Source organism: Phyllostomus discolor, chromosome 5 (assembly GCF_004126475.2).
Source record: "Phyllostomus discolor isolate MPI-MPIP mPhyDis1 chromosome 5, mPhyDis1.pri.v3, whole genome shotgun sequence".
Classification (NCBI taxonomy): Eukaryota; Metazoa; Chordata; class Mammalia; order Chiroptera; family Phyllostomidae; genus Phyllostomus; species Phyllostomus discolor.
The window spans coordinates 172,324,720-172,352,107 of record NC_040907.2 but is presented as its reverse complement, the minus strand read 5'-3'; the positions used below and the strand labels follow the sequence as shown (position 1 = coordinate 172,352,107).

Sequence of the window (27,388 nt, the reverse complement as noted above, 5' to 3'; positions counted from 1 at the left end):
AGGTTATACAAAGTTAGTTTTTTTTTAAACCATCAGTCACCGACATTTTCAGAGCTTTGGACAAAAAACAACAGAACTTGATTTTTTTTTTTACATCTCCAGCAGTTAAAAACGAAGGACACGCGTCGAGAGTCACTTGCGGACGCCTGTTACAACACACGGGAGGCCCGGCAGCAGGGAAGGCGCACGGTATATACACACACACACGTCTGTACACGGGACCGGCCGGGCGGCCCCGGTGGGGGAGCCCCCCCCCCCCCCCCCCCCCCCCCCCCCCCCCCCCCCCCCCCCCCCGTGGCGCGAGCGCGCGGCCCGACCTTCCCGCACTCACAGCCGGCTCCCCGCCCCACCCACCCGGCGTCTTCAATGCCGTCTGCACCCCATAAATTAGTGACGGTTCAGTAGCCGAGAAATGCCCTACCTTAAATTAGACCGAAGGCGACCAGGCCCTCCCCTGAAGGGCGTGACCCGAACTGCCTGACGCAGGTGGACACACAGGGACCCAGCAGGAAGGCGCACCGCGCAGGCGCGCGCGGCAAGGGGGCGGGGTAACGGCGTGCGCGCGGGAGCGGGGGCGTGGCCGCCGCGAAGACGCAGCTCCGGAAGCTCCGGCTGCTGGGTCCTCGGAGATGAAGACGAGGGCCTGACTCCTCCCGCTGCGCTCCGCTCAGCGCCTCCTCGCTCCTCGCCAACGCGTCACTTGGCACAGGAAGCAAGGGTTTTGGGCAAGACTGGGGCTCTCTCAGGAAGGGCCGCTCAGGAGCCCCCGGTTTTGATAAACGCACCAGGGCGTCCCGGACCCACACCCCTCTTGCTTCCCAGTACTAAAGGCCACGCGCTCCGGGCTGCGGGCGCACCCCTTTGGAGGAGAAGCGAGTGCCCCAAATGTCAGACAGCACGGGTCCCGCGAGGTAAACGGCAGACTCAGAGGGGGACGGGGCAGGAGAGACGGCGGGTGCTCTCCGCTCACTGCACGATGCCGGAGTCCACCGAGGTCTGCTTCCGTGTGGTCTTCGGCGGGGGAGGCGGCGGGGTTTTGCTGGGCAGCGGAGGTGGCAGGTGCTGGAAGACAGGAATGAGAGGGGCGCACGTTACTGACGCTCGGATAGGAAAGCAGCGTCTCCCGGCGGGGTCGGTCCTGGCCCGGTGGCGGGGAGGCAGAGGCGGCCGGAGCCCCTGGGTGGGGACTGTCTTCCCCGCGTGGCATGGGGCTGGCAGGCGGGTGACGCTCAGGACCTGGCTGCTGCTGTCTCAGCGGAAGCGCTTTTCACAGAGCCCTCCCGCCGTCCGCACAGCCCCTGGAAGGCCAGCCACCGCTGTGCGTGCGCCCCAGGAAAAGAACTGATGTCCGAACTGGGCAGCGCCATGCCTAAGAGCATGTGAACGTGGGCGTGGCAGGACCCAGGGCCACCCAGGCAGCGCTGTGGTGTCCCTGCTGAGCCTGCCTCCATGAGGGCCAATCGGCCCCACCCTGCGCCCCTGCAGATGCCTGCAAACTGGCTAGGGATAAGCAAGTGCTCGGAGATGCTCCCGGGGTGGGGGGGGGGGCACCCTCCCTTGGGTGCTGGACTGGAAAGGCCACAGGAAGGAGCTGGGCGAACTGGGGTGGCACCTGCGGCCCCTGTCCAAGTGACCCATTTACAAGGCAGTTTTGCACCCCCAGAGTCTCTCCTGAAACTGCAGGTGGCGGGGGACGAACCAAGTTAGTGGGGTGTTTAAGCTCCTCAGGAGGGAGGGACCGTAAATAGGGAAATGGTGCAGCTGTGGTCCGGGAAGGTGTTATCACGGCCACGGGCAGGCTGGGCTGGCCCCGGGACCAGCGGTCCCTTCCCTGAGAGCTGAGAATGGAGTCACGACTGTAGAGGTGACAGAAAAGCCCGTTTACCGGGCCTGCCAGGTGCAGAGGGCTGGGGGCGGGGGCGTCCCCTCTGGCTCTGGCACCCTCCCGCACCGCAGGCACCTGCCACACAGGACGCACCACTGGGAGCTGGCCAAATAGGTAACTGAGTGAATCAGTGCACCAGCGAACGGACGGGTGGGTGCCCAGGTGGACGGGCCAGGTAAGCGGGCGCACGGCACAGGTGCAGCAGACCGGGCGGGAACCCAGAGCACGGTCACCGGAGGGTGAGGGAGGACCGAACAGCCTCTCCATGGAGGGTCTCATTCAGCTCAAGGTGGGAAGTTTCAAGGACAGAAGGGTGACGTCGGTCGTTCACTGCGCATTTCCCCCGGGTTCGCAGACAGCGACACACTGCCGTGACCCGGCGGTTCACGCAGAGGAGGGGGTGGGCGTATGGGGAAACACAACGGATACAATGGTATTCAGACTCCACAAAAGGGGACGTAAAGTAGACTTTAATTAAGTAAGAAAGGTCCCAAGAAACACCTACTTTGAGGTCCGATGAAACGACTGTTTGCATGTTGTGAACCTGGACAGGGTTGGTTTTTTGTTTTTGGTGACGCAAGCACCAGATTTAAGCTTCAAAGACGGCTTTCTGAGTGAGCACACGGCCGCCCGGGGCTCAAGGGCCGGTCACCGCCCCGCTGAAGCCCTTGTGTTAGGGATCTTGATTGATTTTAGTAACCGACCACTTGGGCCATTTCCCCCTTCCCACGGTTAAGTTCCTGCTCTTGCCTTTGAAGTTCACGAGTAAAGAGTGAGCCCACGGAGGCCCCAGAAACCTGAGCCCCGGGCCCTGCGGTCTGCTCTTTGTCTACTGGTGGCCACTCAGTGTGGCCTCAGGTGTGCTGCAATTTCCAGGTCAGCGGGTTCCCCGGAGGTTGCTGTGCGCACTGGTTGTGATAGGCTGACGGGGCATGAAACCCGGGGTCAATGGAGAGCCGTCGGGGGCTGGGCTGATGCCGTCGAGACTAGGGAGGGTGTGGGCTGCAGGCCCAGGGCTGACCCTCGAGGGTGACAGGCTATCTATGGGTCACCCCCCGGGAGGGGAACAACTGTTCTCCCAGGACAGCTCGCAGGGTCTTCGCAAAGGGAGGCCCCTGGGAACTTGGCCGCTTTCTGCGCTTTCCTCACTTCCTACGACACACGTGCCCACGGCTGGGTCACCTGAACGCACGCTCACGCTGCAGGTGAATCAAACAGGAGCCGGGAGCAAGAGCCCTGGGCAGGGACTCAACCTGAACGGCGGCCCTTTGTGAGTGCAGCCAGAGCTTGTGCCCGGGCCCGTCCTCGGCCGGCCGGCGCGCTGGCATCGGTGATGTGGGAGCTGTGTCGGGGAGCCGAGGGAAAACCGTGGTGCCCCGAGGCGACCAATCGGTAACCCGGACAGACGTGCTCACCCGTCCAGGCCCAGAGTTTACAGAGCCCTGGTGCAGGGAGACCCGCGGGGCAGTCCCGCTTTTCCGGTGGACCAGAGGAAGTAGAGATCTCATTGGTTAACTAAGCTGCTAGGGAAACGACACCCCGGCCAATCAACGCGCTGGTTGGACTCCCAGTGTCTCCTGCTGTTCCCGTTGCCCCAGCAGCACAAACAGTTCCAGCCTCTGAAAAGCCACCGTGGGGTCCCGCCCCCAGGGCTGGTTCCCCATCGTGGCATCTGGAGGGGCAATGGGCCCATCAGAGCGGCACCGCCACCTCAGAAGGACAGTCGCCCCTCCAGCCTCAGAGATGAAGCCCACCCTTGGGTTTGATTCTCTTACGCAAGAGCAACGAACCCACCATACGCACGGATTGTGCCTGCGCCCCTCTCGCCGGAACAGTATTACCTACACTTGCAGAGCGCACGGTGAAAAGGCTCCCCAAGAAGAAGCGTGAGAATTTATTCTGCCTTTTGTAAGGGGGAAACAAGCACGCCTTCGGTTGTGAGAACTCACAGCCAGTAAACAGCCTCGTGTCTTCAGGGTCCCACAGGAGCTCCGGGTCGCAGTCACTGGGTGGAGGCTGAGCAGACGCGGCACACGCCCCCCCCCCCCCCCCCCCACAAACGGCACACTGCCCTCCGCACGCGGCCAGGCCGCTGAGCTGCCCAGAGCCCCCCACGTGACAGCGGCCCGGAGACCGGGAGAGGAGCGTGGTGGGCGGGAAGGAACGCGGCCGGGGCTGTGGACGGTAGCAGGGCTGGGCTAAACGGCCGTGGAAGCCTTCCAGCCACTATTCTCATCGGCAGGCAGGCCCTGGGCCGCTCAGCACCGGGCCCAGCGGACAAGGCCAATGACCAGAAGAGGGTGCCAGCCTCACGGCATCAGCCTGTGGCGGCCAGCACCCCACATCTCGATGGGGAGGGGTTCCGGAGAGGCCCAGCCGGGGGCAGATGGCCTTGGGGGTCTGGGCTCCGCCCAAGTTGGAGACAAATCCTGCAGATTGTCTGAGTGGCGAGTGCCTGTCCGCCCGCCGCACGGGGCTGGCGCTCCCGGAGGAGCTGTTGGGGTAAGGGCGTCCCCAGGGCCAGGCTGGTCCCCAACAGCAGCATGTCCCCACATGGTGTGACATCGGCCAGCGACTTACAAAGGTCAGACAAATGTCTTCCTAGAAAAGCTACTCATCAAAATCAGGCTTCCGCGAGAACCGCCCCTCCAGTGGAATGACCTCCAGGGTCACAGGGTCGGCCCTGCGATCCACCCACCATCAGGAACGTCGCCCCTGCCCCCCCCCCGCCCCGCCTTCCTTGTCCTGGGGCCACATCTGGACGGCTGTCCCTCATGCAGTGATGACAGCAGAACCGGAGCGCACAGACAGAGCTGTGACCCCATGGCCTCTTCAGTCAAGGTCAAGCCCGGGCCCGCCCGACCTGGACGCACTCTCATCAGGAAGGGGCAACAATTCCGAGGAGGGAAAGAGGTCAGGACGCACGTTTCAGGTTCCAACTTACCCTCTGGTGCGGGGGCGGTGGCGGGGGCACCGGGGAGCCCACCAGGTCCTGGGTCTCCATCAGGTTCCCGTAGTCAGCCGTGCTGCCTTTCAGGGGCAGAGGCGGCGGGACCTCGGCCGTGTCCACCCCGGTCACGGTCATGCCGTTCAGCTCCAAACCTGGGGAATCGGAGGAACTACACGTCAAACCTACATCCCACTGGCGTGGAGGCACGGGGGCGTGGGGGGGTGCTGGGCTCCGCTCCTCTGGAGCAGCGGGGGGCGGGAAGGCTCGATCCCTGGGGGGATGCTCGCCAGGGGGGCCGAGAGGAGAGCGAGGGGGGCACGGGCAGAGGGGGCAGGGGGCCGGGTCCCCTCCTACGGGCCTGTTCTAGAAGACAGCACCAGGCACCGTGAGGCACCCAAACCAGGGCTCGAATCCACTGTAAAAACAGCCATGTCACCTCGGGGTCCCTTCTGATCCCTCCCGGGGTCCCCTCGCTTCTGGGGCCCTGACGCAGCTGGGTGTCACAGGGACAGTCTCCAGCTGCGGTTCCCAAAGCCCAGCGGCCTCTGTCCCCAGCCCTGCGTGGTGGTTACGGGAGAACGTCGCCGAGCAAGGTCTGGTAACGCGGCACCGCTGGGAGCCGCTGCTCAGCGGGGGAGCGAGACCGCGGGACTCAGGGTTGTCAGCAGCTGGGGGACACACAGTCGCTCTTTAAAGTCAGGGAGGAAAGCGGCCGTTCTCCGACAGAGAGATGGAATGATCGTCAGGACTCTCCACCCTTGTTGCGACTCTGAGAATTTGTTTTCTTTCGGTACTAAAGGGGAAAGAAAACTGACATTTTTGCTGACGGGTCTCTTCGAGAGTTTTCCCGATGATGACCCGTCTGTTGAAAAGTGTCTCCAGGCAGAACTGTGTCAGTGGGCACGGAAGACCTGCTGGGGGTGGGGGGCAGGGGAATCGAATGGGGGGGCACGGAGGAGGCCTCTGGTTGAGGGACAGCCCTGTGACTGGTTTGCTGGCTGTTTTAATCGTGGCAGAACAGGCGGAACACAAAACCCGCCGTTTTAGCCACTCCAAGTGCACAGAGCAGCAGCATTTGTTACATTGCTACTGCTGTGCGACCACCACCGAGATCTATTTCCAAACCTCTCTCGTCTCCCCAGCACGGTCTCCACCCACAGGGCGCCCTGCACCCGTTCCCCTGGGCACAGCCAGCTGAGCGCCAGGCCGGGCTGTGGCTGCCGCCCTGCTGCCCGGCGGGGGCGGAAGTGGTCACCCCGTCGAGGCTCCCGTGGGGGCGGGGATGGGGTGGGGGTGGGGTGGTGGGAGGGTGCAGGGTGTGCCCCGAGGCTGGACCCCGAGGACGTCCCACTCACTGGACTGCAGGCTGAAGCTGAGCTTGGCCCGCGGCATGACTGGAGGGGGTGTCTGCTGGCCTGGCGGCGAGGACGGGGACACGGAGAAGCGCCTCTCGCCCCCGAGGACGCTGATCACCTGGCTCTTCGGCCTCTGGGGCCGCAGGGGGCTTATCTGTATGGGGGGTGGGGGATAAAGCACGCAGTGAGGGGCTGCCCGGGGCTGCGGCGTGCCGCCTGCGGAAGTCCCAACAATGCCCAGGGCCCACGAATAATGCGACCTTGCCCGGCCATGGGGTCTCTGCAGGTGGCCGAGCTGAGGTCATTAGAGGGGTGGCCCCAATCCAGCAAGCCCGATGGATGTCCTTATCAAAGGGGCACTTTGGTGCAGACATGCACACGGGGACACCGTGCGACACGCAGAGATCGGGGCGACGCCTCTACAAGCCAGGGAACCCCGAGAGTACCAGGGAGGCCCCAGAAGCCGGGGGAGGCGCAGAACACGTGGTCCCACACACACTGTGGACGTCTGGCCTCCTGAGCGAGATCGCCCAGACACGGCCAGGGAGGCCACGGGGGACTGTGTGGCGGTTGGAGGCCAGCGGGAGGGGAGTCGGGCCTGGAGCCCAGCAGCTCAGAGCCCTCGGCAGTCCTGGGGGGCTGAGCGGGTGCTGGTCGGGGAGAGGCCAACCAGCACGGAGTGCCGCGTTCCGACAGCACAGCGCTTCTGCGCGTCTCTGGAGACATGGGGGGCCCAGGGACGTGTGGGAGCTGCTCGGTCCCCCCGGGATGGAGGACGTGGTGAGAGGTGGACCCGGGGACAGCGCCTGCAGCACCGGGGTCGGTCAGGGAGGGGTGCAGGAGACCTCGGCTTCTCAGGTGCCTCCTTTACAGCCGATTCCGAGAACCCCACACGCTGGCTAACCGTGCGGCTGACGCGGGTCCCAGCAGTGCCCCGAGGTGGGAGGGCCCCCTGGGGATTACCGTCTCTGAGAGGATCACAGCCTCAGACGGCTGCGGGGACAGGTCGGCCGGCTTGAACTCCTTGTCGAATATCTCCTGGTGCTTGCTGTTCCTCTTCTCCTTCTTCTTGTCCTTCTTCTCCTTCTCGGGGTCGTCCTTGTCCAGCTTGTCCTGCGACCGGGAGTGCATCTTCTTCGGCAGCAGGGGCTCCAGGGCAAACCTGAGGGACACGGGCCTGTCAACCGCGGGCCCTCCCCGGGGCGGCGACGGCCTCGCAGCCTGCCGCGGGGACAGCCACCCGCGGGAACCCGGGGTGCCGCCGGGATTGGCCGGGCGAGGGCGACGTGAGCAGGGAGGCAGAGGGAGACCCGAGACACACACTGACCCTCGGGGGTGCACGGACCACGGCTGCGCCCCCGAAACAACACGCGGGGACCAAACCCGCAGTGACCAAACCCGCAGTGACAGGACGGGGGCAGGGAGGGGGGGGTCTGAGGGTGCTCAGGGGTTCCTGTGGCTGGCCACGGGAGGCGGGCGCTTGGGGCCCATTTCAAAGGGGAGCCCTCGCCTTTTGGAGATTCGCACTGAAATATTCACAAGAGCAACGGGAAGGAACAGGCCGACGCAAAGGAATTTCTGTGTGGCGGGCTTTAGACCCCGGGCACGAAGGCTGCCTCCGTGTGGAGCCGTCTGGCCGGCCCGGCCCGGCCTGCAGGAACGGGAGACGTGGGCAGGCTCCGGCCAGCCCCGAGCGAGAGGCAAGGACCCCGCAGGCTGGACGTCCCCAGTCACGAGAGAAGTGAGGGCACCCCCACCTTGCTGCTCAGCGACACCAGCGAGGTGGCGTAACAGCATGGGAACGGCCAACCTGCCGCGGAAGGGCGCCGTGGCCGGGGTTCTGGGGCACGTGTCAAAGCGGAGGGCACGCCCCTGCACATGACTGCGTCTGCTGTTTCAGTGTGAGGCCGGGGCTGTTTCTGCCCCAGAACGCCGGGGAGGGAAGAACCGGACCCAGTTCTGGGCCCGAGCCTCCCCCTCCGCAGCGGGAAGGCGGTGGAGAGGGCCCTGGTGCGTAAAGGCACGGAAGCGGCCTTCAGACCTTGCGGGCTAACTCCCGTGTGAGCGCTGCTACGGTTAGGGTCTTGTGCCTTTTAAAACGCAGCATCTGGAAATACCATCTCACCAGAGATGTGGTCTCTTAGAAGGAGTTACAGTCACGCCGTCACAGGGCAGAACTGGCCTGACTTGTGATTTCCGACAGATGTCCCTGACGCTGCGGGCTGCACGGCACTTCCACGCGCTGGAGAGCAGCCGGCTGGCACCCAGGCGCACTCACGGGGCTCCCCGCCCTCCAGCGGCACAGGGCCCGCAGCCCCCAGGCCTGGCAGCAGGGTGGATCTCGTCCCCACCGCCCAGGCTATGGGGACAGGGAGCCCAGGCGGAGCTGCCCTGGGGATGCCCCAGGCCTCTCAGTGCTCGTGGGGCCTGACCTCCTGGGCCGCCCAGAGAATCGGCTGGCTCCCTCCAGGGGGACTGCCTGCGAGTCAGGGGATCCCACGACCTTTCCGGGATGGGAGGGGTGGCCCGGAAATCCAGTCCCGTGGGTGGCACTCGGAACCACGCGGCACGGCTACTGATGGACGGACCGCCCGGAGCGAGGGCGGATCTCCGCCCTCTTCTGGTTTTCCCTGTGGAGCCAGTGGCACCGCAGGGTCTGCTGGTGCTGAGGCACGTGCCACCTAAACAGTCGTGGCACTAAGTGGGGGCGTCGGTGATCAACAGCTGCTGACCCCACGGACGCAGACACGGGTGGCACGACGTCCCTCTGAGCGGGGACACCCTGTCCCCCAGGCAAACCTGAGCATGACCCCACCTCCAGATGCACCCACCACGGCGCTGGGGACTGCGGGGCAGGGACACACGGGAACCCCCACCGTGGGGGACGCCATCGGCCACGTCCAGACTATGGGACGAGTGACCGGGGGGTTTCGAGAAAAAGAAAAGAGAAAAGGGGAGAAGAGAAAGCCATTGAGTGGAAGAGAATTAAAAAGATGTATCCATCCATTGTGAGATTCTTAGTTGGCTCAATTTCTCAAGCAAATAAACTTAAAAATATGACGTTTATGGCGCAATTAGAAATTAACACCAATCTTTGATGATAACAAGAAGGTACTGTTAATTTTTTATGTGTGATAAACGGTTTTTTTCTTAACTTCTTACCTTTTAGAAATTCACACTGAAATATTTATGGATGAAAAGACACCAACTTTGAGATTTGCTTCAAAATAATATGGGGGAGGGAGAGAGCGGGGTGCAGACGGAAATAAGATTATCATCGCAGCCGGCTCGTGAGCTCGGGGCCTCAGCAGCCTTCTGTCCACCTCGGACAGGACTTAAAATGCCCTGTAATAAATGCTTAAAAGTGACCGCTACACCGTACTGGTGTTGATGTCAGTCACTAAGGCATGCTGGGACACCTGGACTTTTTCCGGCTGGATACCCATGTCCATTATGCATTAGATATTATATCTACTATAAGCAATGATCAAAAATATTACTAGTTTTATTCTAGGATTTGCAGAACTCGAGACAGTTAGTGTGGGGGGAAAAAAAGGATCTGTGGACACTGTCCAGCCCCGGGCGGCGGGGTGGGCAGCGGTGCGGGTGCTGGGGGGGAGCACGGTGCACCGACGAAGAGCCAGAGGAAGACGGGGCAAGCTGGAGACTGCCAAAAGCAGCCGCTGACCGGGTGCGCTTTGCCCCACAGGCAGCCTGTGCCGTCTGCGAGCAAGGCCACATCTCCTCCCCGTTAGTTCCGCGGCCAAGGGCGGAGCCTGGACTCTGTCCGAGGTGCCTGCAGGTCAAGACTAAGCAGAGGCCCCGGGGTACAGGGGGGCAGGGTGCGGGGGGGCGGTGAAGGGCAGGGACTGCCCGGGCTCCTGAGCCCCCCTGAGCAGACTCCGCTGTTCTCATGGAAACCTGCACGTCCGCTGCACCCCGCCCCCTGCGTTCCGGGGGATATGCCACCTTTTCAGACCTGGCCGGGGATTCTCTTGGGGAGAACTGGATTACATCTCTTCGGCAGTCTCGTTCTAAGTGACAAGTGCACACGACTTAAATACCCCTACACTGAGAGTGTCCACACGGGCCCAGCCTCACAAACAGCAGACGCTGAAACATTCCCGTAAAGAGAAAAACAAACGGGAGCCACTTTCAGGGCTCCGCTGGGCACGTCAGATAAGGCCACACAGGGCTGAGCGCCCCTCGGGCGCCCTCACAGCCTGGGTCTGCGTGTGGCAGGGGCCGGAGCCCTCGGGCTGGTAGGTGACGGACTGTCAACCACGCGGGGCTGGACAAGCACACAGCCGTGCAAACTCGACCGTCACGCCACCCCAAGCTCTTCTCCGCTGTGTCCGTGGCGTGCAGCACGGTGTGCACGCCAAGCACCCCGGCCAGCGAGGCGGAGGCTCGCGCTGGACCCCTGGAGTTAACAGGGGTGCACCAAGCTTCTTCCCGGCCACGCCGAGGGGACCGGTCCCTCTCGGGCGGTGTGAGCACTCGACAAGGGAGACTGGACCCCGAGTGGCTGGCCAAGTGAGGGCTTCCTTCTTGAGGACACACAAGACCCGGGAAGCCTTCTGGGCGGGGGGGGGGGGTGAACTGTGCTCGCACAGTCATGGAGGGTTTCCGTTCCAAAGACAGTTTTGGTTTTTAAAAAAATTTCTCAGTTGTGACAAGACCAGCCCAGGGCCCCGGTGGCTCCTCATGGGCCCCCCATGGCAACCCCCCTCCCCCACCGCTGAGCGCCACTCACCCGTCGGAGCCCGGCCGGGATGGGGTGCTGTCCGAGGACAGCGAAGACACGGAGGCCACGGACAGAGGCCGGGACGAGGAAGGCATCGTGAAGGACCGCACCATGGACCGTGGCCGGCTGCCGCGTCTGTCGTCCAGGCTTGAGGGCTGCGGTGGAGACGGGGAAGGAGGGGCTTGGTTGGGCGTCTGTCCCCACACACTCCCTGCCTGGCGGGGTCGGACGCCGGGACCACGCGGTCTCGGCGGCCTGGCATCGAGACCCAAACTGGCAGCGCCCTGTGGGCGGTGTGTGCTCATTCCCGTTCGAAGGGAAACGGAAAAACGATGATGATTGGGGTGTTTTTTCTTGTGTTTTCAAGCCTGACCTGTTACTGTGAAAAACATCAGAGAAAACTTCCTTCGTCTTTATAAAACCTTAAAGGCCGTCGTCTTTGCTGAGACCACAAGGCATCAGCCTCGTCCGAAGTCACAGCAGGAAGGACCGACCGGAAAATGTAACTTAGGAGCAACATCCAGAGCAAGGTGAAGGGACCTGCACGGTCTCTGGGTGGGCTTTGTGCCGCTCTGCGAGTGGACGGACCGCGCACGGCACGGCCGTGGGAGGACCGCCCGTCTGCCGACTGAAATACGAGGCTCCTGCTCCAGTTGGCGGGGGGAGGAGGGGGCTCCCTCCCAGGCGGTGGCAGGGACAGCGGGTTGGGTGCGGCCACCTGTGCAGTGCCCGCGTCCCTCCCCCCTGCCGGGTGGCAGACCGGTAATGCATTCTGGAGAAAAATGGCCTTGTGTGGACTGCTCATCCTCTCTGACACATTATTGTACAATATGTTACCGTGTCCCTGCAATGTACCATGTGTCAGCCTCTCATTAGCTGGAGAGCGCTCGTGTACCTGCTCCGGAGCCAGATGTCGGCACATCTGGGCCCGCGGCTGCTGTGGAAGCTCCTTTATGTCACCCGAGGCCCAGGCCCTTCATCTCGGTGTGGCCTGGCCGCTGCCCCGCCCCCACCGCAGCACAGCGGGCATCTCACTCAGCCGGCCACCCACAGGGACCTGCTGGGGCCCCGGCTGAACACCGATGGCATGTGTCGCCGCTTCCGCATCTGGGAAGTGGGTCTGCTTCTCAAATACGTGTTTTGCGCGTGAAATACAATTTGATTTGCACACTGTCTCTTTAATAAGAAAAGGCTCAAAACTGCAAAAGAACAGGTGAGCCTGCCATGAGGCTTAGCCCACCCCGTGTTCTGCATCATTAAAATCCCCAAGCTGGTCTTCCATCTCGCTCCTGACCTCAGCCCCTGTTCCGGAGCCTTCCACGACCGCTTAGCGAAAGCCCGGTGCTGCCCCTCACCCCGAGTGGAGCTCTCCCGCCCCAGACTGGCATTCCCGGCCCCGGGCGGTCGGGCACCTCCCAGCTCCCTCCTCCGCCCTCCCTCCGCGAGAGGTGCGGCTGTGTCCACCCAGCCTCCCGCCGCCCACTCGTCCCGCCTCTGCTCGGGGGGTCCTTTCCTCCCCGACCACCCCATCACCCTCTTGTCTCCGTCAGCACCCACTCCCTCCAGCAGGTGTGTCTTCGCTGACGGTTCCAGACCTCGGTACTCAGCACTCCATCCCCTCGGAGACGGTGACCTTGGGCTGGGCACGCGCCCCCACTGACCTGGGACACCGAGAGAGCCGGTGCCCCGCGGGTCACTGATTTAACGCCCTGCACGGGCTGTACGGGGTGTCTCTGCTGCTCCACCTGCCCGGGCAGCTGATGGTCACGCCGGTTCACGGACGGTACCCACTCTGACGCGTCCCGTCACTGAAAGGACATCGCTGGCTTCTTGGCAGGTGGCCTGACGCAGGGGACTGAGGTCCCCGACACCCTGCTTCCTAAGCAGGCACCCTGCACGTGTCCCAGTTACGCTGCCCTTGGAGCCTGGCACCTTGGGACACTGTGATGCCCCCCTGCCCCCCCCCCCCCCCCTCTGCGGACGCCCCTCACCATGGTCCGCACGCCGTACTGCTTCTCCACCTTCTCCTTCAGCTGCCGGAAGCAGGCCTCCATGCGCTCGTGGAAGGGCCGCAGGGCTTCCGTGACCTTCTCCCCGTGGATCCGGATCCCTTCGGCCAAGAACGGGATCTGAAAGACAAAGGGGTCGAGCCTCCTCGTCCACCGGTCCCTGGTCTCGGGAGAGGTGGGCCCGCAGTGCCACTGGTGCTCGGCTCCAGCGGCTCCTGGTCCGAGCCAGACTGGCTGGTGGGAGCCGTCGCCGGGTTCACTGCCCCAAACACCAACATGCTTAAATCAAACTGCTCCGTGTTTTAAACTGGACACGGCCACACGGTGACGGCCCTGCCTCACCGCTGTCCGTCCGTCTGTCCAGGGGAGACCTACCTGCGCCTCTCCCCTGAGTTCGGGGAGAGCTGAACGCTGGATCTGTTCAGGTGTAACTTGATCTACTAGCCGCGGGGCATGACATAGGGCATGGACCTTTTTAATTAAACTCTCAGACTGCTGCCCTGACAGGCCACCGAGAACCCTCCTCCAAACCACAGACACGGCACAGGATGTGACTTACGGTCCTGAAGGACATTCTTCCTTGGGCAGGAACCCAAACGGATTCTTCCTTGAAACTAAAAATAACCCGCCCTCTGCCAGTACTGCTGTTACCACGTACCCATGCCAACACTCCTCTTCCGAGCTCGGAGATGCAGCTGGCTCTTAAAGGCGTCACAACGAGGCCTCTCGCTGCCCAGCACCCGGGACCCTCCGGAGTCCCCGCGGCTGGGGGCGGGCGTTGGCAAGGCGCCTGGCTTCCCCTGCCTTCTGCTCCCCCCACTCCCATTCCGCCCCCCTACCCCCCCCCCCCGCTCGGAAGGGGAGTTTGACACTTTCCAGTGCAATCAAGTCAAGAGGCTTCCCCTTAATAACTCATAATTAAATCAACAGGCTGATTAAAAACAGATTTTCCTGATATAACAGAACACCCATCTCAATGAGCAGATCTGTTAGTCAGCAGGATAACAAGTACACTACTGAATGTCAGGCGAACAAACTCCAGAAATCGCACCAAGGTGCATCAAGGCATGAGTTGTGCGGCTGCCACTCACAACGCACAGCGGTGGCCTCTCGGGGGCGCTGTGGAGGGGTGGGCGGGGGGCCAGCGTGCGTCCGTGTTCGCAGCCCACAGGCCTGGTTGCGGCTGCACCCACGCGCAGTTTGGTTTGTGGCTCCTTCCTGCCCGCCTGCCGCCGTCGTCGCCAGAAGGCCAGCGTGCAGGCGAGATGCCGAGGGGCTGGGGTTGTGTCGAGTCCTGTGTGAGTCGCTCCTGCCCAGGGCAGCTTCCCCGGGGCGAGCTGCAGCCGCGGGTTCGGGCTGCACGGAGGCCCGTGCTCACAGAGCCCCTCGAGTTCCCGAGCTCCGCCTTGGGGGACGGCGGAGGCGGGCCGCAGCTGCGGACACCTCGGGGTGGAGGGTGGGCGCGGTGGGTCTCTCTGGGTGCGCGGGCAATGTGGGGGTGCTGTCTGAGGGTTAACGCGCAGCCACCCCAGAGATGGACAGCGTTTCGATGGAGCATGACCTTTCTCGTGTGTGCACTACGCGATCCGACCCCTTCGGCCCAAGTTCTGTTGGTTGGTAAACTCTGAACCGGGCGGATTCCTGGCACCGAGAAGCTACTCGCTGGACTACGGATGGGTCCGTCGGGGCTCGGCCACTGGCGCTGCAGGGGCGGTAACTCGGCGGGGGACTTGAGACATCCCCCCTACACCTTCCTCAAGGACAGGATCTGGCCCCTGGTCTGTGTCTACGTGGCGCTGGACTGCGGCTGCCAATAAGATACAGGCCAGTTCACCGGCCGCCGGACCCACAGTGGAGCCGGCACACGGCTGCCGACAGCCCTCCAGAGAGGCCCTCCGGTGCGGCGGTTTCCGGCCCGGCCGAGCCTCACCACCTCTGGGCAGACCGCTGAACCCCGCCCGGGCCCCGATCTGCTCTAGGACGGAGCCCGGGAATCTGCATTTCTAAAGCGTTTCCCAGAGCCCGGACTGGGGACAGCCACCCCTCGAGCCGCTCAAACTGAGCGTGAGCCTGTTCTGCAGAGCCGCCCTTGTCACCGCAGCGCTGTACCGGAAGTTTGTCCCAGCGAGTCCCCTCCCGGCCCCTGGCCGGCCAGCAGCGCAGAGCGCTGGGGGCTGCCGCCTGGAGCCCCGGGAGCACCGCCCCCGGCTGCGGGGTCCTGCCTGTCGCCAGCTGGGCGTGATGAGCGCGTTGGGTCTTTCGTTTCGGAAGAGGATTGCGTGTGTGTCCCAGCGGGTCGGCACGAGTCCATGTGGATCCACCCTCGGCCACTCGGCCGGGGTGCCCCAGAGCACAGCTGCCTCGGGGAGCGGCCGAGCTGTGCCTCTGAGGAAGGGTCTGGGGCTCCCTGGTCACCGTGACGACAGCGGCAGGCCCAGAAGAGGCCCAGGCAGCCTACACCGACTCCAGCCCCCAGGAGGGGGGATGGGCCAGTGCCTCCTGTTCCAGCCGAGGCTGGGCCGACAGAGCGAGGAGCAGCCCTGCACTTAACGCCCAGCCTTCCCGCACGGTGCGAGGGGCCAGGATGCACTTCCTGTGCCTCAGCGATGGGCGCTCTGCCCTCCAGCCCGGGAGCCCCCGGGGGGGCCCTCCCTCTGCTCGGAGGGGGCGTCAGAAAGAAACCAAACCAAACAAACTCACAGACCAAAACAAGAGAAGGCATTCTCAGTGCCCCCGACTTCTTACTTTTAACGACTGACTGACTCAGTGACTGATAGGAAAATAGGGGTTTTCCAACCACGTGCAAATGAAAGCAAAATCACAGGTAATGTCGTGAATGCGTATTTCCCAGCACTTGTGATTTGACGGAGCTGCCAGAAAACAGGCTCCTTCCTCCGGCGCCCCCGCCGCTGCTTAAGCCTTCGCCCTTTGATACAGTTATTAGGGGCGATGACACAGTGCTGACACCGCGTTCCCTCCGGGGAACAAATTATTTTCCTCCGTCGGACTTGAAACTCTTAAAATCCAATTTGCTGGAGAAGCGTTCGGGAAAAAAATCAATACAACTTTTGCAGACCAAACTAGTTTTTGTACGGCAATAGTTTTACAGCCGTCAGGAGCTCGGAATTTCCGACCCTCTGGCTTCAGCAACATCTAAATTGGAATCGCTCAGACATTTCAACGCTCTGCCTCTTTCTCAGCAACAGGGAGGCCTGCGTACGATGGGGTTCCCATCCCGGGGAGTCTGGCCAGCGAGGTCCCTGGGGTCTGTCCCCCGTGTTCTCACCACACGGTAATTCTAAGCCCAGTGTGTGTCAGATGTGCACGGATTGGTGGCAGAGTCACACGTGGTGGCATGGCTGTCACAAAGCGCGTATGCACACACACAGTAAATAACACGTGCTGGCGAGCATGCGGAGACACTGGGACCTCGCGCATTATGGCCGGTGGGATCCTGGAACAGGGCGGCCGCTGTGGGAAACAGCCTGGTGGTTCCTCGGACAATCAGGATGAAACAGAGCGAGCGTGTCACCCAGCGAGCCTGCTCGTGCGCGTGCGCCCAGAGTGAGAGCAGTAGGTCCGACACATGGCTGGCTGTGCGCCCGTGCTCAGGGCAGCGCCGTTCCCGACAGCCGAAAGGAGGGAACTGCCCAGTGTCCGCCGGGGACGAGAGGGTAAATAATACTCGGTCCGTGCGTGTGATGGAACACCCGCCATTCAGCCCTAAAAGGGAAGGGCACCCACAGGTGCTACGGCATGGGTGAGCCTTGAGGACATGACGCCGAGTGGAATGAGCCGGTCACAAAAGGACAAGGGCTGCGTGACCCCGCCGATCCGAGTCTGCAGAGCCATGGACCTCACAGGGGCGGAGCCAGGGGCAGGAAGGAGGGAGAGTTGTTTAATGGGGCGGAGTTTCAGGCCTGCAAGTTCAAGAGTTCTGGGGGTGGCTGCTGGTGATGGGTGCTCGACAGTGTGCATGTCCCCAGTGCTACTGAGCTGTACGCCTAAAAATGCCTGAAGTGCTAAACTTTATGTTATGCAAATTTCACCACAATAAAACATAAAGTAAGTGCCGGTAACTTGGCCGGAAACCAAAGCGTAGTCTCACTTCCCACCCCTCCGCCTCACTGGATGGCGCGCTACGACGGAGGAGGAGTCCCTGGGTGGGGCTGTGGGCCAGGACAAAGGGGTCCACGGCAGGGGGTCTCCTCAGCAGCAGCCTGGGACCCCGGCTCGGCATGGTGGCCTGGGGCACAGCGCCTGGCACGAGGAGACCCTGGCTGCCGCCTCCCAGAGCTCTCCGCACTCAGCCAGGTGCGTGGGGTTCCCATCCGACAGTGCCCCTCTCCCTGCCCACGTGAGAAAACACAGCCAGAGGGAGTGGCTCAGAGCACGAGGCAGGTCGGCAGGGCTCCCACGAGAACCGGCCTGACGCCCCCTCGCTGAGGCTGCAAGATGCACAGGTGCGTGAGCACGTCACTCCCCACGAACATATGACGCCCTCCGGAGCACCCCGCCCTGTGAAGACCACGCTGTTCTGGGGAACCACGCAGCGGTCTCAGGACCCCGAGCAGAAAAGCGAAGTAAGGTACAGAGCTGCAGCCGGGAAGACACGAATGAGGCCCCACCGGCCCTGAGCACAGGCAGGGAGGACACCCGGGGGGGCACCCTACAGGCCCCCACCGACACCACACACACACACACACACACACACACACACGTGCACAATGCTCACTGTGCACGTGCACGCACATGCACGCTGGGCCCTAAGACATATGGTCCGGCACCGCCTCTGCTGTCCTGTGCATCCGTCCCAGACGGCTTCCAGCAACGGGCAAGCTCACCAACCAGAGGCGACAGATCAGACCCACTTGCAAGAGAGAACTTTCTGGGTGTCCGAGTTCCTGGCCACGGCCTGGAGTGGAGCTCACCAGGGCGGCGGCGGGGGCTTCTCCGGGACAGACACACTCTGGCTGACACCCAGGGGCCTCGGCACCGCCGGCATGTGCGTGGAGGGTGGCTGGGTGGGCCTGGGCCTGGACTCGGCTCATGCCCCCACCCCCAGCCCGTGAGGCTGCGTCTGGACACCCACCTGCCATGCGATCAGGTCCTTGAGCTTCTCGATCTTCTCGTGGGCCTCTGGGTGCTCCTGCAGGTACCGCTCAGTGAAGAAGGCCTGGGGGAGACAGGGAGAGCTGTTCAGTACACCTGCTCACCCAGCTTGCGGTTTTGCACACCCGCCGTGCACTAGGCCCCCTGGCGCTGTCCTGGGCAGGCGCTGCCCTGGGCACCCCCGCCTGGCCTTGGCCCAGCGCTGCTGAGGTCCCCTGATGAGCCCGGGGTGGTCGCTGGGCTTAGAGACAGTGTTTGGAGATGGTCTGTCCCAGGACAGGGCTGGAAAGAGAGAGCTGGTGGGTCACCTGCCTTTTCGTAATTTGCAAAGCCGCCCATGACGGCAGGGTCCACGATGCCGTTGAGGAGCATGGAGAGGGGGTTGATGGGGAGGCTGGGGTCGTCCAGGTGCTGCTGCACCATGCTGTTCAGCTTGTCGTTGGTCAGCTGCATGGTCTCGATGGCGTTCTCCAGGGGGCTGATCTCTACCTGCCGGGAAGGGGAGACGGGGCGGCATCAGGCCCGCTGCCTCCTGCCCACCGCAGGGCCCGGCTGCAGCCCCAGCTCCTGGGGTCTCGCCGGAGAAACATTTCTGAGTGAGGACAGGCTTCCCGCACCGCACACACCTTCCTCCCCCGTGGGTGAGCCCTGACTGCCCAGAGGAGGGCCGCTGCCCTTTCAGTGTCGCCGTGTCCAGCCCCACAGCGAGCGATGCCAACCCTGAAGGGTGCCAGGCTGCCGAGCTCTGGTGTGAGTGCACACACATAAGGGTGCACATGTGTGCATGCGTGTGCACACAGATGAATGTGCTACACATGCGCGCACACGTGTGTGCACCCCCTGAGCAAACACATGCATGTGCATGTACACACACATGCACGTGTGCACTCAAAGCCCCCCCACACATACAGACACATGCATGGACAACAGTGTGCACACACACGCACACACTTTGCATGCATGTGCATGTGTGCATGCACACAGGCAATTATGTTCACACCCATGTGAGTGTGCAGGCACCTGTGCATGTGTGTGCACGCACATGAACATCTGTGTGCATTGTTTCTACATGCACTTATGTGTGCACGTGCACAATGTGTGCACAGGCGGGCACCCCAGGGGAGCAGCCCGACTGGTGCTTGGGCACACCCTGTCTGCTGTACGAGTGAGGCCTTTTCGCCGTGGGCCTGGCTGCTGCTTGTTTCAAAGAGGGTAAACGCTGCAGGGCATTTTGAAGCAATCTGTCTCCATCCTGTAGGCACAGGACGCCCTGTAGGCTGTCCCGGCGGCACACAGGGACACACGGGGGCGGGGATGGTGTGTCTCAGAAGCTTTGTGTCACCCACTCGGGGACCACACGCGCAGCCCCCACGCCTGTTAGCAACGGCAGTCCTTGCAGGAGGTCCGCTCACCCCCTCCGCCTTCTGCTGTTGAGCTCCCTCCTCCTCTGGTGTGCTGGCTAGCTCGCCCAATCCCCGATTACAAGGGGCTTATGGGAAGAGGCTCATTAAGAGGCTTAGCGCCCGTGGCTGCGAAGGGCCTCCTCTTCTGCTGCGTCTCACGCGGGAGCATCCGCAGCTCCCACAGGGCCAGCGAGTGAGGCCTGGTGCTGCCACTCATCTGAGCGTCCCTACTGCATAGGGAGCGCCAGGAACTGCGTGGGCGCTACAGGCGCAGGGCGGGAGCTCCCAGGGCGGAAAGCGCTGGGGCCCAGGATGGGGGCGGGCAGAGCCCCGGGGCTTTGGAGCAGGAGGAAGGTAACCTGGGGTGGGGCGGGGTGTGGGGAGCAGGGCTCACTCCGGGGCAGCCCGGGGTTCAGACGGTAAGGACGGAGGGGCGGAGAGGAGACGGGGCTGGGAAGAGGGGTTCCTGCGTGTTCTAGAACCAAACCAGGAGATTCCCAGGGGATTCCCTGCACACCAGGTGGTGGCCACACCCCCTGGATGAGGCCCTGCCGGGCGACAACAGGCACAGAGGCACCCTGGGAAAACGTTCGTCCTCCCATCAGGTCTTCAGCGCTGGCACCCAGTGTGCCGGGTGCCACCCCGTGTGTGACGAGGACCCGCTGCCCGGCCGACCCTGGAGCAGGGGCCGCAGAAGTGGAGTGTGGGGCGTGGGGCGGCTTGCCAGGGAGGCAGAGCAGGGCTTAGCTAATGAGATGCGAGCAGTTACTTCCTTAAGAAGTGCTGCCCTGGGGGGGATACCTCAAGCTATTTTTACTTGGGATGAGCACCATTAATCCAGTTGTTTGTCATGGAAATGGCAGTGAAACCACTGGGAAGCGAGACCTGAAAAACTGCGTGCAAGTCGGACCTGTTCTGGCGCTCTCCCTCCGGCTGACCTGAAGGGGCCGCCAGAGCGGCTGGGGAGGACTGGCCCCCGTACTTCTCCCAGGCCAGCACGGCTGTGAGGCTCCGAGTGCCCAGCGAGGAGGGGTCGCGGGCTCAGCTGGGTCTGCTCTGGGGTCTGCAGAGGGTGTCGGCCACAGCGACCTCCCGGCACGCGTGGGAGGGGAGGGCGCATGGGAGGCAGGAGAGAGGGTCCCAGACAATTCCTTCCGGGGCGGGGGCGGGTGGGGGTCCTTACCATGAAAACAGATTTGACCTCAAACCAGCGTAAGATCCCAGGCAACTTGTACGCAGTTGTGTACACGGTCCTCTCGATCCACATGTTCTGCAAGGGAGCACACGGCCCACGTCAGACGGTGTGGTCGGCAGGCTGACGGCTCTGCCCTCATGGGGGGGGGGGTTACGACCCTCCGCACGGCCAGTGCTCCAGAACAGCGTTCCCCCTGGGGCCAGTGACCCCGCGCTGCCTCCGGGGGTGTGGGGCGGGGCAGGTCTGCGCTGAGCGGACACCTCACAGGCCACGCTCTGCTCGACAGTCACGCGGGCAGGCGAGCGTCCCCTGCTTCCCTGGCCCACGGTGCCCACCCGCCTGCTATGGGGCAGAGAAACACACAACCGGAGAGTCGGGCAGCACCGGACACGTCAGAACAGGGGGGCCGCTCTGAGCAGATGGGTTTCGGGATGGCCGCTGCAGCGAGCTGGGCATTAGCCTCGCTCAGTGGGCGAGAGAACTCGGGGGGACAGACCCACCGAGGGAAACTGGGCTTCGTTAAAGCACCTCTGACACAGTGATAAAATAAATGTTTAAACTTTAGCCATAAATACTCTACGTTTTAAATGAAAGACATGGACACAGGGAGAAATGTCACCCACTACTCAGACGTGGCCCTTTAACATTTTACAATCTATTGTTCAAGATCTCTAAGCATTAGAATAGTGTGTGTATTTCCAATAAGCAGGTGCTTTTAATAATCTGTATTTCTTGTGACGTGGTGCATTACATCCTGCAGGAAACTGTTTCAAGTGCATGGGTACAACTCAGCACACCCCCTGCACCGCCCCCTCCCCTGCCACCCCCCCGTGACGGGGCTCACTGCGCGGCTGAGCCTGTCGGCAGTGACCTCGACACAGACTAGGGCATAGCGGGACACCCGTGACTACAAGACACCATGCTGACCCCCAGACCCCTCTGACTGAAGAGGGGGCGAGGGGAGGCAGGCTGACGCCTCTGGGACACAGGACACCGGCCGAGGCCTCCAGTCCCCAGGGCCAGTGCTCCTGGTGCCCGTGAGGCAGCTCCGTGGGCACCTGCAGCCCCAGAGCCCGCCCGGGTGCTTTCCCTGACGCCCACCCTGGCGGGGCCTCTGGGTGGTGCCCCCTCCTCCTCCTCCTCGCTGGCCCCAGGCTCCCAGACCTGCCCCGCTGGCTTCCCGTGGCTGCAAGGGCCTGCGCTTAGCGACAGCCCGAGGCTCTGTCAGGAGCTGAAAGCTCCCCCTGTGTGCGGAGGCCTGATGGGGCCTCCAGGGGACTCCTCTGAGCGTCCCAGCCTGGGGGGTGCATGCTGCCCCCTATGACTGACACCGTGAGTCCCGCTGTCCTCAGCTCCGCCCCCGGGGGTGGTCCGCCTGACCTCCCGCTCTCTCCTTCTCTGCAGTGTTGGGACGGACCACGCTTCCAAACACAGACGTGGGTGCGGGGGACTCGAGAACTGCCCACCAACCTGCGGCTGGGGACGCTGCAGAGATAATGGCCTTACTGCCTGGGTGACCAGGACAGACGGGGACCGCTCAGAGAGCCCTGCCCTCCGCGCTGCTGCCCGGGCATGCCCTGTGGGAGCCCTGCTCTGGCGCCCTCGTGGCGTCCATCTCCCGACTGCCTGCCTGTCCCCAAGTGCCCGGCACCCCCGTGTGCCACTTTGTCACAGAGGCACCGGCACCCGCGCCAGCACCCCGGGCCCAGGTGGAGGGCGCGGCACCAGGATTTCTGCACGCGGTGTGCGGGGACACTGACCACCGCGCCGGGGGACCCCGAGGCCAGGTCTCCCAGGGGCAGTTCTGTCGGGGGTGCAGTGAGTGAGCTTTGGGGGGGGGCAGGGGGTTTTGATTTCTTACCGCGAACTCGTTGTCGGGGTTCTTCTCTCCCCTGCGGACGGGCCGCGAGTACTCGAACCGCTGGACCTCGTTCACCCGGTAGAAGCTGCCGGAGACGGAGGCGCCGTCAGGTGTTTGACCCGGGGAGCCATGGGCTCCTGCCGGAGGCGAGTCCCCCGGCCTCTCCTCTGGACACCCCCGACCTTGACCGGAGGCCAGAGCTGTGTCCCTCTCTCCCCTCGGCCCCGGCACAGGGCCACAGGGACGCCGGCAAAGGAAGCAGCCACCCTGAACTGCGCCCACCCCCGTCCCTGCGCGCCCTCGGGGACACAACCCACCGAGCAACAGCGAAGCAGACACCAGAGGCGGGGACGCCAAGGAGAGAGGAAGGGCCGGCGACCGCCACGTGTGTTTGCCATTTCAAACCTCTAGTCAGTGATTTCTTAGTTTAATTTAATAATCTGACAATTAACGTATTAAGATAACTTAGACCAATAATTGATCATTTTAAAAATTAAGAAGCTTGACGCCTTCCTTATTTTTAAAGAGGTCTGTGCACTTCAGCTTCAGATCCACTCAAAAGGCAGGTCTGTGGCCTCTCTCAGCGGACGGCTGGTCCTCGCTGGGGGCGGGCGGGGGTCAGGCGGCGGCCGATGCAGGCTGGGGATGCTGAGTCCCCCACCCCCGCACCGCGCCCCCCCAGCCCAGAGCATCCAGGCCCCTCCACTTCCTTCAGAGTCGGCCCTTGAGCGGCCCAGGTCCCCTTACACATGCTTTCTGTCAGTGACCACCTGTTTCCCACCCGCGGCGGGGGCCGTGGACGCGGAGGAGGGCCGACCTTGCGCAGCGGGCTGTGCCATCTTATTTAGGAGCAGGGTGGCGCCGGAGCAGGGCGGCCCTGGGGCCAGTCCCCCCAGATGTGGAGGGACAGCTAACTTTTGGAGGAGTCAACACAGACCCCCGACCGCGTGGGGGTCGGCGCCCCGACCCGGGTGCTGTTCAGGGGCCCAGAGGGCTTCCCTCACTGCACCTCCCTTCCTTCCTGACTCGGGGGAGCATTCACTCCCCCTTTTCTTCTAAGCAAACAGGAGGCGCATCTGGAAAGCGAGGCGCGGGCTAGCCCCTCATTTCCAAGGTCACGTGATACTGAGAGACCCGCACACCACCTCCCGCACCCTCGTGGGGTGAGAAACAGGGGGCACTCACCTGACGATCTGCTCTGAGACGGGCCTGTGAAATTTCGGGGGCAGGTCCAGCTTGGGCTTCACGGTGAAGCACTGAATATCTGAAGGGGTCGGGGTCAAGGGTCACGGGCGGGAGGACACGGACCAGGGAGCGCAGCCCCGTGGACACTGGACCCCCGCACCGGTGGGGTGGCGACTGACGCCCCCCCATCGCCGGGTCCCCGGGGTCTGAAAGGATACACTGGCCGGGGGAGCTCTTGATCTCGTCGCCGGGCGGAGACGTGGTCTTCATCTTCTCCGCGTTGGGGAACTGCGTCAGCAGCCGGGCCTCGAAGTCCTCCCGGCGCTCGTACTCCTTCCCGCGGTAGATGAAGACCTTCCCCTGGAAACAACGGCACGCATTAAAGAGGGTGGCCACCCCCCCACCCCGGCCTTCTGTGTGCAGGCAGGGTCACCGGCTTGAGCAGCAGCGTGTTACCGTGCGGGCCTCACTCGCCAGGAACGTGGGACACGAGCCACGTAAGTTAGTGCCACGACCTTGGCCCCAGACAAGCGTCCCTGAACTCTGGCCGCGTGCCGCAGCCTTCGCAGTGACAAGCAGTGGGCAGAACCATGGACACCCGGGGTGCGGTCACAGCCCGCCCTCTCGGGGGTGCACAGGCGGGGCGGAGCGAACGCAGGTTGACGGCCGTGAGCCTGTGAACCACGGGGTTTCTCCTGCACTGTCACGGACGGGCTGCTGTGTCCCTTACCAGAGGAACAGCTGTCCAGCTACGCCTGCCCCACCCTGCATGCACGTGAACACGTACCCTTTTCCCTGGGTGGGCCAGTCTTACCCACCCCCGCCACCCCGCCCGAAGGGGCTTCGGGGAGCCCCGGGGGACGGACGGGGGCTCAGAGCCCAGGCACGGCCGTCCCAGCAGATGCCCACGGAGCCTCGGCTGCGGCACAACTGGGGTGGGGGGTCCACACCAAAGCAGAGACTCCCCGGTGCGTGGCCTCCCCGGCGGAGAGGGACCGCAGGCGGGGGCGGGGCCACCCCCATTGCACAGTCGGAGATGCTGTGCGGACCACTGTCCATCAGCCTATGACGTGGCAGCCAGCACCCACAGAGCTCTCCTTCCACAGGCTGCATTTGTCCACCTCCAGTGACACTCCTGTCACCTCCTCGAGTTCCAGGCTGGAGAGGCCCCCCGGGTTGGTGCAGACGGGGGGGCAAGGTGCCCCCCCAGGGTGGGTGCCCAGCAGGTCCACCTGCTTCCCCATGCAGGCGTTCTCATGGAGGCCGCCTCCGTCTCCTACAAGGGAAGCTCTGACTCCCAGGTGTCACAGGTCTCTGTCCCCTCACAGGTTCAGCAAGTGTGTCTGGGTGTCTGCCGAGTCACAGAACGGTGGCAGCGGGTAGACAGGGAGATGCCGCTGCTGGTTCCTAAGCTTGCTGCCTGTACCCAGGCCCCCACTCCGTGCAGGCCACCTCAGGACCGTCCGAGCCCAGAGGACACTGGCGGCGAGGGAGAGACCGGGCAGGAGCCACGGGGCCCAGAGCCCGGGGGCGGGGGCTGGGGGCCTTGGCCTTTCCTGAGGGGGCTGGGTCACGTGGGCACGTCTGTTGTTTCCATTCAGGGGCACCGGGCCCGAGGCTCCGACCGGCTGGTCACAAGCCATCTGCCGTGACCCTGGACAGACGCCACCCGGGAGGACGAGAGACACAGATGGACGAGGGACCAGCGTCCCACGCAGAGTTGCTCCTCTGTCCCCTGGGGTGTCCGCTCAGAGTCACGTGAAAATCTGTCTAATCAACGGATCTCCAAAAGATAGAGAGAGACCTTCTGGTATATTCAATGTATCTCCTTCCCTACTCAACGCATTCTGAGTTTCGGTAAATCATTAAAGAGGAAACAGTTTAAGAATTGAGTATTTTACTCACTTTGTGCTTAGGTATGTCTTAAAGTACCATTATAGAAGAAAAATGTTCTCTTTCTCAAAAAAAAAAAAAGTCAAGCAGAAGCCAAAGCGATACACAATCTCCATCAGAAATATAAACACGCGGCACGGGCGCCTCTGACGGCCGCGCAAAGCCAGACGCCTCAGAAACCCGGAAGATTTAATGCAGAGCGGACGCTACACGACGAGCACGGATTTACTGTGCTTTGCACTGGAAGAGAGACTAAATAATAAAAATGTATACAAAGGCTTTAACAGAAAACCAGTAGTGAGTTATGGGCGAAAACACCGAAAGCATTTTCTAGGAATGCCAATTTGTTTGCATTCTGAAATGGTCCCTGTAAGTGTGGAAACAAGGAGAAACGTGCATATAGTCACAGATACCCCTTGTAAGGAACATAAACGTTAACAGAATTGCAAAAGAAAAATGAGATCAATTCTTGAAGAAGAACAAAGCAAAAGGGACAGCAAGCCGGTCCTCAGCTGTCCCAGGCCTGCGTGTGGCCACCAGACGCTTCGCCCACGTTTCGTGACGGCCGATGCCACCGGCAGCCCGGCCCCTGCCACGTCGGTGGGTCTGTGTGGCGGGGCGAGTGCGTTGCTCCAGCCCCGCACAGCTGCTCAGGGTGGCAGGGGAGTCAGCGCCGCATCACTCGTGCCCGTTAAACTCCTAATTCGCAGGCTGCAGTTTGTCCTTCGGTGGTGACCCGGGGGGTCCCCGGAGCACGTACCACGGGTGCCCTCCCAGCACAGCCCTGGCATCGGCTGGCGTGGGGACAACGCCCAAACCCCCGGGCACGTCAGGACACCAGGACAGAGCCAGAGGTGGGGCTCCCAAACCACGGGACTGCCGGCCCAAGGCAGCCGTTGACTCGGCGCGCCTGTCCCTCTCCCAGGTGCACACAGGGCCGCACACGCTCCACATGGCCCTGAGCCACACCAGGCGACTCACCTCCACGCTCATTACACCCTTCAATTGGTTTATTCCAAATACGGTTAATTTCAAAATCCTCCCTGATTTAGAGCTTATAACCAGACAGCCTTATTCTTCCATTACAAGGGAAGACTTGGGCCCTGGCTGGGCCCTGGCTGGCGTAGCTCAGTGGATTGAGCCTGGGCTGCGAATCAGAGTGTCGCAGGTTCGATTCCCGGGCAGAGTTCCGGAGCGGGGGGGGGGGGGGGGGGCGGGAATCGGATGTGGAGGTGGATGGCGGGGAGGGCTGTGTCACAGTGTGCATGTGCTCAGTGCCACTGGCCTGTGCTCGTGAACACGGTTAACACGATCCACTTGTGTGTGCTTTACCACACGTTAGAGAACACGCATACATCTCTGAAGGGGAGCTCTGGGTAGGAAGAGTCAGATGGCAAGTTCACGTGCAATCATGTCAAATCCTGTCAGCCCCCCCTGCCCCCCACCCCCTTGGCACCCTAAGCTCAGCACGCAGCTGTGAGGATATGAAGAGCCAGACTCCCACCCACGGGAGCAAAGCCCAGACCCTCCCTCAGAGCAGGAGGGGCTCCCCACGCAGGGAGCCAGGTGGGCGCGGGCGGCACGGAACCAGGACTCACCCGCAGGAACGTGGGGAACCCCTGTCCGTAGTAGCCGACCGCGAAGTAGTCCGGCTTGGGTCTGATCACTTTGACGATGTTTTCGTAGAACTGAGCTTGCTTTTTCTGGCAGGGAGGAAGAAAACGCGTCTCAGGTTTGAAGTGAGTGTCCGGGGAGTCCATCTCCTGGACTCCTCCGGGGGGCACGTCGGGCGC

The 27,388-nt window shown here is 62.8% G+C and overlaps 1 protein-coding gene across 3 annotated transcripts in view; it reads right to left on the bottom strand.

The window, feature by feature from the left end:
• Positions 1-425: 425 nt before the first annotated feature.
• The window catches only part of DOCK1 (dedicator of cytokinesis 1), a 341,306-nt gene continuing 314,343 nt past the window's right edge, over positions 426-27,388 (bottom strand). Inside the window, exons 40-53 of one of the 3 annotated variants that reach the window (XM_036027442.1) lie at positions 27,194-27,298; positions 23,921-24,062; positions 23,703-23,781; positions 22,518-22,602; positions 20,645-20,731; positions 18,371-18,547; positions 18,039-18,122; positions 12,929-13,066; positions 10,947-11,092; positions 7,154-7,352; positions 6,191-6,344; positions 4,830-4,987; positions 926-1,062; positions 426-895 (exon numbers count right to left, since the gene is read on the bottom strand). In XM_036027442.1, the coding sequence (XP_035883335.1) occupies positions 967-1,062; positions 4,830-4,987; positions 6,191-6,344; positions 7,154-7,352; positions 10,947-11,092; positions 12,929-13,066; positions 18,039-18,122; positions 18,371-18,547; positions 20,645-20,731; positions 22,518-22,602; positions 23,703-23,781; positions 23,921-24,062; positions 27,194-27,298 (1,650 nt within the window). In that variant the 3' untranslated portion in view covers positions 426-895; positions 926-966. Of the gene's footprint in view, positions 1,063-4,829; positions 4,988-6,190; positions 6,345-7,153; positions 7,353-10,946; positions 11,093-12,928; positions 13,067-18,038; positions 18,123-18,370; positions 18,548-20,644; positions 20,732-22,517; positions 22,603-23,702; positions 23,782-23,920; positions 24,063-27,193; positions 27,299-27,388 lie in introns of all 3 variants that reach the window. The other 2 variants (XM_028512883.2, XM_036027443.1) reach the window with 2 other exon arrangements.